The sequence below is a fragment of the Schistocerca cancellata genome, chromosome 1, assembly GCF_023864275.1.
Source record: "Schistocerca cancellata isolate TAMUIC-IGC-003103 chromosome 1, iqSchCanc2.1, whole genome shotgun sequence".
Classification (NCBI taxonomy): Eukaryota; Metazoa; Arthropoda; class Insecta; order Orthoptera; family Acrididae; genus Schistocerca; species Schistocerca cancellata.
In genome coordinates this window covers 898,279,845-898,293,281 of record NC_064626.1, presented here as the reverse complement: position 1 = coordinate 898,293,281, position 13,437 = coordinate 898,279,845, and the positions used below count along the sequence as shown (strand labels likewise).

At 45.1% G+C, this 13,437-nt stretch overlaps 1 protein-coding gene across 1 annotated transcript in view; it reads right to left on the bottom strand.

Moving 5' to 3' along the window:
* Positions 1–13,437, bottom strand: part of LOC126112383 (uncharacterized) — a 515,907-nt gene that overhangs the window by 103,619 nt on the left and 398,851 nt on the right. Inside the window, exon 12 of the mRNA XM_049915011.1 lies at positions 2,642–2,858. Within this exon, the coding sequence (XP_049770968.1) occupies positions 2,642–2,858 (217 nt within the window). The remainder of the gene's footprint in view (positions 1–2,641; positions 2,859–13,437) is intronic.

Here is a 13,437-nt window from a genome sequence, read left to right as displayed (position 1 = left end):
CTAAATTGTTTTTGCCAGCCAGTCGTGGCTTCCCTTACATTACGTTAAAAATTGGGTTTTGTAGTATGTGCGTTCGGTGGTATTACACGCCAACAAAGGTGGCCTAACCTAAGAGTTCTCACTTTACTTGCTGATGTTATCTGTTGAGGATAACAGATTCTGTTGGTGGTCGCACACCACGGGAGACCGTATCTGTATTGTGACTTATGGCGTCGGGCGCCCATGGGCGGTGCCTTAAAGGAAGGCCAGCTGATCAAGAAGCATTGACATTCGCCACTTTAGGCGAGCCCTTCTGAGAACTCTTCCTAAGGGCGGCCTCCCATGTTGGCCTACATAACCAGCTGCACCAGGGCACTTGGAGCTTAGCTCATTGTTCATTCACAGTGGCCACTTATTTAGAAGAACCATGGAGTTCAGTATTAAAACGTAAACTAGTAGTACTGGCAATCACTGATACTGATACAAATCTCATTTATCGCTAGGGATGGATTATTCCCATTTGACTGGTCTTTTTAATTCTAGTTTATATCAGATATGGGACGGTTCTAAAAAAAATACGGTCCTGTAACAACAGGCAGCTTGAAATGGGACAAAGAGTGGCTCTCGGTAGTGTTCAGCAGTGAGTCTAGCATCTGCCTGTTGATAGAGGACCTGGTGAAAGTTTACACGGACCACCGATTCTAGAGACCGCTACCCCTACGCTACCTGGACTGTTTGTGAACGGAGCTCCTGTTGAGGACTGACTGAGAAATTGTTGAAGGGAGGCTGAATGCCCGCCATTACGTGGCAAGTATAGTAATCCTGTTGTCATACCTTTCATCGCCAGGATACCAAATGACACACTCCAGCAGGATAATAAGTCACCAGACAGCAGTTCACACCATAAAAGACTTGAGGAATGTATGGACCATTCTGATCCCCTGATTCTTCGTTCATTTAGCCTGCCTAGAATACGACATGAAGACGGGTATTGCATACCAGCCTCCAATGAACGGCAGTAGCAAATGTTTCAGGAGAGGTAACATGTTTATGAAGATGACTTTCGGGGACTGTTTGTTTTCAGAGCACAAATAATAGAAGAGTGAAATTGCGCCAGTGAGAGCCACATTTGATAGTCATGTTTATGATGTATATCAGTTTTGAATAGAAAGGAAGTTTTATTATTCAGAGTGAATCAGACCTCCACCGACAAAGTTTCAGTGATGGTAGTAAGGACCAAACCAAGAAAAAAATGTTTAGTAAACATGGGTTCTAAAATACATAGAAGAGATGAGTCGCACACTAGCGAAGCCGAACATGTACTCATTTCTCGTAAGGTATGCATTTTACAGTTCATGGTTACTAGACTTTTTTTCTTTTTTTGGTCCATACTACCACCTCTGAAAGTTTCTCAATTGAGTTCTGGTTGATCCCATATGATATACGTTGTGTGATGACATCTCTAGGAAATATGATAAGTGTCGGACTGGTGCTTTCATGACGTAACACTTTTCATTCCTGTCAGTGTGTACGAGTATGTACGAATGGCGTTCGATAAGTAATGCAACAATTTTTTTTCTCAACCAATTTCGGTTGAAAAATGCGGAATTTATTGTGGAATATTCCCGTTTCAGTTCCTATACTTCATGATGTTACGACAGGTGGTGGCGGTAAACGCAGCCTTCAAAATTGCGTCTCTAACGGGAGTGTGTTCCAAGCAGAGAGCCCTCATTGGATTTCTTTTGAAGGAATACTGCAGCATCGCAGACATCTATAGGCGCATGCAGAATGCTTACGGGGACATGTCATGGAAGAAGGGCTGTCCAATCTCCTGTCTGCCTGTTGGCCGCTCACAGCTGTGAATCCTGCAGTGTTGGAACGTGCAGACACTCTCATTGGAGGTGATCGATGGATCACAACGAAACACCCACTGCTCAAATGCACATATCTGCTGATACTGTTGACACAATCGTCCACCAGTTGGTGAACTCAGACGTATGTGACCACTTGGTTCCTCGCCTTCTAACAAAAGAGCACAAAGAGCAGCGAAGGACCATGTGTGTGGAATTGATTGCGCGTTCCGAGACTGAGGGTGACAATTTTTTGGCGAACATCTTTACAGATGATGAAACATGGGTTCATCACTTCTAACCGGAAACAAAATGGCAATTCATGGAATGGTGCCACACCACCACTACTCCGAAGAAAAACTTCAAAGCCGCACTGTCAGCTGTAAAGTCAGGGCGACGGGGTCTGAAAGGATTATTCTGTTTGGTGTTCTTCCTGAAGCTGTAGCAATCAACGCTAAAGTGTACTGGGCTACACTCAGGAAACTGAAGAAACGACTTCAGCATATTCGTCGCCACAAAAATACAAACTAACTTCTCCTTCTCCGTGGGAACGCAACGCCTCACCCAAGTCTACGCACTGGGGAAGAGCTCAAGAAACTTCAATGGATTGTTCTTCCTCATCCACCCTACAGCCGTGATCTCATACATTCCTATTTCTCTCTGTTTGGTCCAATGACGGATCATGATATAGAGTATTAGAATCCTGAATAAAACCAACCTGCTTCCAGAAAAGAAATGCTTTTCGTTACTCATTGATCGCCTCTCGCAGAGACGTGAGCGGGCACCTGGTTGTGCCGGGCGCCGCCACTGACCTGAGCGCGGTGGCCTCCCGCACGTGCATCTGCAGGGTGAGCACGGGGCCGGCAGAGAGGAAGCTCTCGGTGGGCGAGCAGGGCCTGGAGGCGTTGGCGCGCAGCAGCGCGTGCTCACACGAGCGCGGCGACACGTCGCGGCAGAAGCGCGCCAGCAGCGTGCCGTTGCCGTTGCCGTTGGCGTTGCCGTTGGCCGCAGGGGCAGCGCCGCCTCCTCCTGCCGGGAAACGCACCTTATCCTTCTTGTCTTGCTCGCTGCAAGACAGACACGCCACCCGTTTGCTAGCTACTCTCTGCAGCCTCCCCCGTTGTAGCTAGCAAAGGACATGGGACCACGCCGCTACGACCGTCTGTACATAAGTTCGCCACAGATACCTTTACATCCAAATCAAACAAAACATTTTGCTACATTTCTACACATGAGTTTCAGAAATTTTGACATTTGATCGATAGAACTTTTTCTCGGATTTATTAAGTTTTGATAGACGTGTGCATGGTCTCTTATTACAATATGTTATAAACATTAAAATGTTACACAACAAACAAAGAGAAATACATTACATAGTTCTGAACACAACGTTTGATTTCAAACACTGATATGTTCTCTGGTTCATAGTTTCCAAGAAAACATAACGAGCAAACTACAATTTGCGAAAAAAAGGATGATTGGTCGCCATTAGCGATAGTCCTACACTACAATGGTCTAGAGAGGTATGCGACATATCTACGTAAAGCAATCACTGCTGGATATCTGATGATCGATAAATTCCGAAACGCACCGTACAAGCGATAAAGTTCATTCCTGGCCTCATGTTAGAATTTTGCGATTCCGACTCAGTGAAATGGTTCAAATGGCTCTGAGCACTATGGGACTTAACTTCTAAGGTCATCAGTCCCCTAGAACATAGAACTACTTAAACCTAACTAACCTAAGGACATCACACACATCCATGCCTGAAGCAGAATTCGAACCTGCGACCGTAGCGGTCGCGCGGTTCCAGACTGTAGCGCCCAGAACCGCTCGGCCACCCCGGCCGGCTGCGACTCAGTGAGCCTGAATGCAGTACTACTGATGGTTATAATACTGGTAGCCTGCCTTCGGCATGACTTTATGTCACATTTATATCACATATTATTCAGGCTATAGACTGAATACGATCTCAATCACAGGGTCATAAATGTACTGTCATGCTCAGAAATATCAGTGTGCAATGCAGTGTAGCGTGGCTAGGATGCGGTTCTCGGTTGGTCACAGATGTTATACAATGAAGAGCCAAATAAACTGGTACATCTGCCGAATACCGTGTAGCACCGTCGCGAGTACGCAGAAGTGCAACGCTACGTGGCATGGACTCGACTAATGTGTGAAGCAGTGCTGGAGGGAATTGACACCTTGAATCGTGCAAGTCTGTTCTTAGATCCATAAGAGTACGAGGGGGTGGAAAGTTCTTCTGAACAGCACGATGCAAGGCATCCTGTTCATGTCTGGGGAGTTTGGTGGCCAGCCACTCTGTAGCAATTCTGGACGTGTGGGGTGCTGCATTGTCCTGCTGGAATTGCCCAAGCTCATCGGAATGCGCAATTGACATGAATGGATGCAAGCGATCAGACAGTATGCTTATGTACGTGTCACCTGTCAGAGTCGTATCTAGACGTATCAGGGCCCTATATCACTCCAACAGCACACACTCCACACCATTACAGAACCTCCACCAGCTTGAACTGTCCTTTGCTGACTTGCAGAGTACACGACCATCCGCTCGAAACAAGTTGAAACGAGACTCGTCTGAGGCAACGTATTTGCAGTGATCAACAGTCCATTGTCCTTGTGGTATCGATAGTTCTGATGCCACAGCGTAGATGCACGCTTGTAGGTTGGCACTACGAGAGCGGACGAACTACGCCAACCACAGCGCCCTCTGGTCGACGCTGTGAAGCTCAACAAGCGCCACTCTACTCTCTGCCCAGTTGATCAAGAGCAGGCGACCTAGCAACTTAACTTCTACTTGTATGAGGGCTAGCCATTATAGACTTTGGCTTTGTAGCTTCTAGTAACTGTTAGCTTTGATACATGAACGGCTTCGCACCTACGTGCTCATTTGTACCAAAAGTTAAGTAATGTGTTTGTATATGTTTATACGCCAGTAAAGGTGCTTTAAGTTTACTTGCAGTATCGAAGTGCTTTACCTCACCTGCTCCTACTCGCTTCCTTCATTCGGCCTATTTTACAGATCTCAGGAGCAGACCCACGCGCCGCCTTCCAGGCGGGATACAAAAGTCGGTATTGACGGGCCCTGGCGAGCCGTAAAGCTTTATGCCGTGCAGTCTTCAAGGGTACATGAGTGGATGTTTTGTTTAATGTTTCGCACGCTGACACTTGTTGATGGCCCAGCATTGAAATCTGCAGCAGTTCGCGTAAGGGTGGCACTAGTGTCACGTTCAACGTTTCTCATCAGTCGCGTTGGTCCCGTTCTTGCAGGATCTTTTCCCAGCCGCAGCGACGTCGGAGATTTTATCTTTTACCGGGTTCCTGATTTTCACGTTACACTCGTAAAATGGTAGTACGGGAAAATCCCCATTCCATCTCCACCTCGGAGATGCTGTGTCCCACCGCTCGTGCGCCGGAGTATAACACCACGTTCAAACTCTCTTAAGTCTTGAAAACCTGCCATTGTAGCAGCAGTAATCTATCTAACAACTGCGCCAGACACTTGTTGTCTTATGTAGGCGTTGACGACTACATCGCCGTATTCTGCCTGTTTACATATCTCTGTATTTGAATACGTATTCATTCCTGACCATATTACGTGGTCGCCCTTTTGTCTGTCTGTGACACTGGAGTTAGTCTCTGGTATCCGGTGGTGTGAGAGCTTTGTCAGTCATAGAGCCGCCTAATGCTGCCTGTGTTGGAGGAACAGGTTGGTTCCCATATAGGCAGATGAGTAATCTATCTAACAACTGCGCCAGACACTTGTTGTCTTATGTAGGCGTTGACGACTACATCGCCGTATTCTGCCTGTTTACATATCTCTGTATTTGAATACGTATTCATTCCTGACCATATTACGTGGTCGCCCTTTTGTCTGTCTGTGACACTGGAGTTAGTCTCTGGTATCCGGTGGTGTGAGAGCTTTGTCAGTCATAGAGCCGCCTAATGCTGCCTGTGTTGGAGGAACAGGTTGGTTCCCATATAGGCAGATGAGTAATCTATCTAACAACTGCGCCAGACACTTGTTGTCTTATGTAGGCGTTGACGACTACATCGCCGTATTCTGCCTGTTTACATATCTCTGTATTTGAATACGTATTCATTCCTGACCATATTACGTGGTCGCCCTTTTGTCTGTCTGTGACACTGGAGTTAGTCTCTGGTATCCGGTGGTGTGAGAGCTTTGTCAGTCATAGAGCCGCCTAATGCTGCCTGTGTTGGAGGAACAGGTTGGTTCCCATATAGGCAGATGTTGTCCAGTACCTGTTAGAAAAAATCGTGTAACAAGTTTTGGCAGAGGGCAACGCTGTCCAAACCAGCGCTGGTAGCAGGAGCAACATGCAATCGGTGAACCTGCCTGAACTCTGATACTAATGTTAATCGAAGGCTTTAATGTTACTTTCCGTCACAAACAAATTACTTGGCGCGACTCGTAAAATTCAGACACCTCCCTCGACTAACGCAAGAAGCGGGTGAAGACAGACTGCTGGCAGAAGTTTCGACATAGCTACCGAAGAATGAGGGTGGTTCCTCGTGTCGTCATCGAGTGAAGGGGCCGAGAGCGTAATAAAGTCGACGCAGCAGAAAGCTGCAGGCGTCACGGTCTAGATGGCCCAGTTACTACACACCGAATTGTTATAGCCATGTGACCGGACCAGATGCAGCAGCGAAACAGATACGTACCGTACCAGTATAAATAAGCCTAATTTTTATTGAAAGGGATAGCAATGTGGCAACCGTCCTCTGGCAGGTGAGCGAGGCGTCACGGTTCTACGAGCAGCCGCCACTTGCCGTACATTAATGGGCGGCCTACAGCTAGTTCTAAGTCCGATGCTGTGCCAGTGAGACATCAGCGGGTGTACTTTCAACTGATGCCACCCTTCTGCCCCCGGAGGCAACTCTTCAAGACCAGGACGGTGCAGCTGTCACGGCCACGTCTGCCTGGGTGGCAAAATACCCAGAAGATATGATCAAGTATCAATGTATCTTCGTACAACGTACGCACCATCGGTAGGTATGTAAATGGTTTAGAGCTGTATTTTCTGTGCATTAATTTTGTCTACTTTGATTTTCGGTCTCTTTTTTCTGCATTTGCAGATATAGAGGCTGTACAGTGTAAATAGCATCTTTTGCAACTATAAAGAAAGTCTTAGTAAGACCAAACGCGTTCCACTTAATTCTAAAGTATCTACAGTGGTCGCTGTAACTAAATGAATTTTTTCTTTCAGCATTTTATTTGCTAAGATCATGAACAGTATGCAAGCCTTGACATACAAGTGCAAGCAGTATTAATTCATATCGTTACTCACGATTTTTTGTTGTTAACGTCATTCTTCCTGTTCTTCCATTATATAATAGTGAGTCAGGAGGTTAGGTACATGCTTTGAAGGGTGACGGTATTAGTGACTCTGAACAAAAAACTTCATATGGACTTATGCCCTACTCCAAATGGTTTCCGTGATAGAACACATTTGATATAACTTTTGTACGTTTTTCTTGAATAACTCGAAAACCGCACCCTCCAGCGACAACGTGTCGCAGTACAAAATTAAACTGTATTAAATATGCTACAAAGAGGTCCTACTCATTTTTTTCTCTAAAAATAATGAATGGTTTGTGCGAAGAGAGGGCGAGAATGTTGAAAAACTCTCTCGTCGCGCATGCGCTGTAGCTTACGTCGTTTTTGTAGGCCAATTTGAGGTAGTATATTGAGGTAGCAAGTTGAGGCGAACAGTTTGATACGTGACACTTGTGGTCTATCAAGTCGAGAAACTACCTCAAACTGGCCTACAAAAACTATGTAACCTACAGCGAATGCGCGTAGAGCGAGTTTTTCAACATTCTCGCCCTCTCTTCGCACAAACCATTAGTTCTAGAGAAAAAAATGAATTGGACCTTTTTTGTAGGAAATTTAATTTAGCTTACTTTTGTACTGCTACACGCTTTTACTGGAGGGCGTGGTTTTCGAGTTATTCAAGAAGAACGTACAAAAGCGGTATTAAATGTGTTCTATCTCGGAATCCATTCGGAATAGGGCATACGTCCATATGAAGTTTTTTTGTTCAGAATCACTTATATATACTATTACACCTCAAAGCATGTACCTTTCCTCCAGGATCACCCTGCATATGTATATATTAGAATTTTAACATAAAGGATTTTCCCTAATAACAATAAACATATTCACGTTTTTGTGTATTGTAATGGACTACTGAATCTCGTTATTTCGTGTGTTTCGTTTTACTGTTGCGAGACGGGTATCTTCTTCTGTTTGTTTTGATAGTAGCGGGAGAGTCTGCTGTTGCTCTCTCTCTGTGTGTGTGTGTGTGTGTGTTCATATTTTTTTCGGTGTACGTGTGTCCATTATCTTAAATTTAATTTTTTTTCTAGTGGGAGTGATTGTTTGTTTCTTTATGTGTGTGTGTGTGTGTGTTTAAAAATGGTTCAAATGGCTCTGAGCACTATGGGACTTAACGTCTGAGGTCATCAGTCCCCTAGAACTTAGAACTACTTAAACCTAACTAACCTAAGGACATCACACACATCCATGCCCGAGGCAGGATTCGAACCTGCGACCGTAGCGGTCGCGCGGTTCCAGACTGTAGCGCCTAGAACCACTCGGCCACCACGGCCGGCTGTGTGTGTGTGTGTGTGTGTGTGTGTGTGTGTGTGTGTGTGTGTGTGTAAAGGGAGCTGAAATGTCTTAACTACTGCGTGTGTGAAATATTGTTTTACTGTGGTACAATGGAGGCTTATCTATTGTGATGATATTGGCTAGTTTGTGATATTATTTTGTGGTGTCTCCTTTCTCTATAGTGTGTTTCATTAGTTTAAATAACTTCTGGTTGCTGTTGTTTGTCTGGTCATTTATTATGTGTTTCTTCTGTGTTACTGCCCTTTGAATTTGGAAGTTTTCTTGCAAATATTGTCTTTTGTGTAGTTTATACCTTATTTCAAAGGTTTCACCTGTCTGCCTTGAGTATAGAACATCACAGCTGCTGCACTGGAGCTGGTAAATCTCAGATTTTTTTGTACATATCAGTATGATCTGTCTTGTTCAGTCATTTCTTTATCGAGTTATTAACTTGGTGTGCTACTTTTATGTCTTGTTTCTTGAGGATGTTCTCAATTTTGTGTGTCACTTTGTTTCCGTATGCGAGAGTGTACCAGCTTGCTGCTGAGATTCTGTGTTGTGCCCTTGCTGTATAGTGGTGGTGATGTTGGTATGTATGTTCGTGGTGAGTGTTGTAGATGAATACGTACATCCCGAGCCGCGCAGAGTGGCCGCGCGGTTTGAGGCGCCATGTCACGGACTGCGCGGCCGCTCCTGCCGGACTTTCGAGTCCTTCCTCGGGCACGGGTGTGTGTGGTGTACTTAGCATAAGTTAGTGTAAGTAGCGTGTAAGTCTAGGAACCGATGATCTCAGCAGTTTGGTCCCTTTAGTAATTCACAAAAATTTTAACATTTGGACATCTCGCAGTAGCAAAACAAAACACACGAATTAGCTAGATGACTGTGGTTCTTCACAACATACAACAACATGAATATGTTTAATATTAGTGCAAATGTTGTGTGCGAAACTCTAACACCTCTGTGTGAAGGAACAGAAAGAATGACGTAAACAACAAAAACACCTTGAGTGACGATAAGAATTAATACTGTTTATAGAATCATGTTAAAGCTTCAGAACTATTCATGATCTTCGCAAACAAAATTGCAAGAGAAACAAACCATTTTGTTACAATGCTCACTGAAGAGGCTTGAGAATTAAGTGAAACGCGTTGGTCTTAATAAGACTTTCATTGTAGTTGTAAAAGACGATATTTAACCCATACAACTTCCAGTAGCTTTGTTCGTGTTTAGTGTTGTTACCACGTCCGGCAAGGTATACGACAGGTATGAACTGCGTTAGATGCCGAGTGATCACTGTAGGAGTCTGAGAGGATCCTCATTGTGGGTCCCCATTTGGCCGGCTGGCCGAATCGTGCAATAGCGATGTGTGTGAGGCATTCAGATGAGACAGTAACCCGATGCTGGACTGCATTGGAACGTGTTGGGCAGATATATACTCCGTCAAGGATCTGGTCGACGACATCTGGTCACCTCGAGGGATGAAACCAATACTGTCCTCCGAGACATCTCTGCCTACTATCCGAAAACTAGTACTGACAACATTCTGAGTCACGCCGCAAAGTTGGTCAGAGCCTAGCAACAGTCGGGCTAGGGGATTAGCGTCCCAATCCTAGGGTACCGTCATCACGGCACAAATGGGTGCATTTGTAGTAGAGCCGTGACTGGGAAGCGTGTTCTGCTGATTAATGGCGTTTCACTTTGTTCAACGATGAATCGCGGTTCTCAATTGCCACGGATGACCATCAACAGACAGTATAGCGGCGACCTGGTTAGAGGTCCAACTCTTCCCATGGTTTGGAGAGACACAATGGTACTACGCGGAGTGGGGAGTCGTCGGGTATGTCTTCACGTGACGGCTGATAGTGCTTGGGGAAACTCTGACGGCAGCACGGTACGTCACCGATATCCTGCGTCCTCACGCGTTGCCTCTCTTGCGACAGCGTTGTGGTATTGTGGTGCCTTTTTTCTACATAACAATACTCGTCCACACATGGGACGTGACTCTGTGAACTGTCTTCGAGATTTGAAGGTTGTTATGTTATGTTCACCGGGGACCTAGAAAAGACGGAGAGGCTCCGTCCCCGCCGCAGCCGCAGTGGTCTGCAACCCTACGACAGCTACCGCAGTCCACTTCACCCCTTCGCCGCTCTACATCAAACCCAGGGTTATTGTGCGGTTCGGCTCTCGGTGGACCCCCAGGGAACGTCTCATACCAGACGAGTGTAACCCCTATGTTTGCGTGGTAGAGTAACGGTGGTGTACGCGTACGTGGAGAACTCGTTTGCGCAGCAATCGCCGACTTAGTGTAGCTGAGGCGGAATAAGGGGAACCAGCCCGCATTTGCCGAGGCAGATGGAAAACCGCCTAAAAGCCATCCACAGACTGGCCAGCTCACCGGACCTCGACACAAATCCGCTGGGCGGATTCGTGCTGGGGACCGGCGCTCCTCTCCGCCCGGAAAGTCGTGCGTTAGACCGCACGGCCAACCGGGCGGGCGATGTGAAGGTAGTTCCGTGGCCAGCAAAACTCCCGCATCTGATTCCGAAAGGACATATGTGCGACCTACTAGGATGTAAGTTTCATCTCTGTGACAGTACCCAGTTCAACAAGTACCAGAAACAACAGCTATGGGCCAGATCGCCTCGAGAGAGGATACAATGGCCTTATGATACCTTTTCCAAACGAATCAGTACACACGTCGCGGCCAGAGAAGTGCAAAGTTGTACTGACAACTGGACTCATATTTCCAAATTCCTTTCAAATATGACTCGGTTTTGTAATGACATAAATATCATCACATATCCTCGCAACTCTTCAAATTTCATTTCGTTTTCTGCTCCCCTTATGAGTACTTCACTTTTTTCGTCAGGCAGTCTATATCACGTTGGAATCTTTGCTCAGTTGTGATAATCTGGCTTGCACCATAATTCATGTCTTGACGTATTCGGTGCTAACGTATTTAAATACAGACCTACCCTGTTGCCTTCAGCACACATGTCGACAGGCCTGCTGCTTTCAGCACACATATCGACGGGCGAGTATTCATGTTAAGATATCTGAGTATAGATCATCATGCTACTTCTTTCGTTATGCACGAAAAGCGACTGAAGTTGTTTTTTGTTTTGTTTTGTTTCCTTACTTTGGATAGAAAGCCTGTTCGAGTACTGAAGAATATGGCAGTTGGAAGGCAGAGTGATACTGGTAGTCTATGAAGTTTATTAGGTTAGAAAAGAAAGGCATGTGGTGTCACCGCCAGACATCACATTTGCTAGGTGGTAGCCTTTAAATCGGCCGCGGTCCGTTAGTATACGTCGGACCCGCGTGTCGCCACTATCAGTGATTGCAGACCGAGCGCCGCCACACGGCAGGTCTAGAGACACTTCCTAGCACTCGCCCCACTTGTACAGCTGACTTTGCTAGCGATGGTTCACAGACAAATTACGCTCTCATTTGCCGAGACGATAGTTAGCATAGCCTTCAGCTACGTCAATTGCTACGACCTAGCAAGACGCCATTACCAGTTACTATTGATGATGTTCAAATGGTTCAAATGGCTCTGAGCACTATGGGACTCAACTGCTGAGGTCATTAGTCCCCTAGAACTTAGAACTAGCTAAACCTAACTAACCTAAGGACATCACAAACATCCATGCCCGAGGCAGGATTCGAACCTGCGACCGTAGCGGTCTTGCGGTTCCAGACTGCAGCGCCTTTAACCTCACGGCCACTTCGGCCGTCTATTGATGATGTAAAACATGTACCGTCAAGAGCGATGTTCACCAATTAGGGATTAAAGTTAAGTATTCCAGAAGATACGTACGTTTTTTGCTAGTCTCAATTCCTTGTCCTGTTCCAGACCTCACGCCAGCCTGCGTGAGCTTAAACGCGTGCCTTTCGGCTTCCTCATAGTGGATTGGCTGTCTTGCCAATCCACAACAAGGCAGACAATGTAGTTCAAGCTCATGGACCGGCGATTCAGTTATCTGGGCATTTACACACTGTAGACTGTTTGTCACTTAAGTTTAACTTGCTATCGGAGCCAAAACGTAAAATATAATGCCGTTCTGAAATGACATTATACAGTACAAATAGGTACTGTCCTTCCTTTATCATATAGTTATTAACAAATCGCATTTTCAGCTTTAGGTACTCTCCATTACAACACTCGTATGCGTATTCGGTAACATTGTATGAGGACTCTACTCATATTTCATGCTCATATTTTACATTATAATTTCTCTTCAATTCTAACAGCCATACCGAAAACACACTGCAAGTACTTCTATTTGAAAATCAATAATTGTGTCCAGACCTATGTTAAAAATGATTTACAGAGTACATTATATAAAACATATGCAAATAAAATAATATTAAATCGCCAATCTTATTAAAGACAAAAACAACTACATGTGCAACGTATGAACTTCTGTTAGAAAAAAGTGCAACTTCACAACACAAGTAAATTTTGACAAACTTCAGTTGGATATTGATTTATTTTTATTTACAAAAAGTACTAAGAAACGAAATTATACTACGATTTCCACTTAGCCTTTTAATAAATGGTGCCATGTGTGTAGTAATTGTGTCATTGGGGATTGCAGCTGGTAGCACTTTCTCGGAAAGATGATGTTTAATTCATACAAAGATGAGAGTAAAATCAAGATCATTGAAGTACGTTTCGATGGAATATATGACGAAGTATAAATTTCAAAACGGGCGCCGACAAAGCAATTAACTTCAGAGAGAGGGAGAGCAGAGATTGGGTACAAACTCATATTTTCATGTCTTTCACAGTTTAACATCTGTTAGTGGCGAAGAAATTAGAGATATTAAAAATGTTTGCTGTAGAATTAAACTAAAATATAGCCTGGCAAGTGATATTACGAAGAACGAGCGAGGGGGAGACCGCAGTGACTCGAGAGTGTTACTAGCTGCATTTTTCCCGCCTTATGA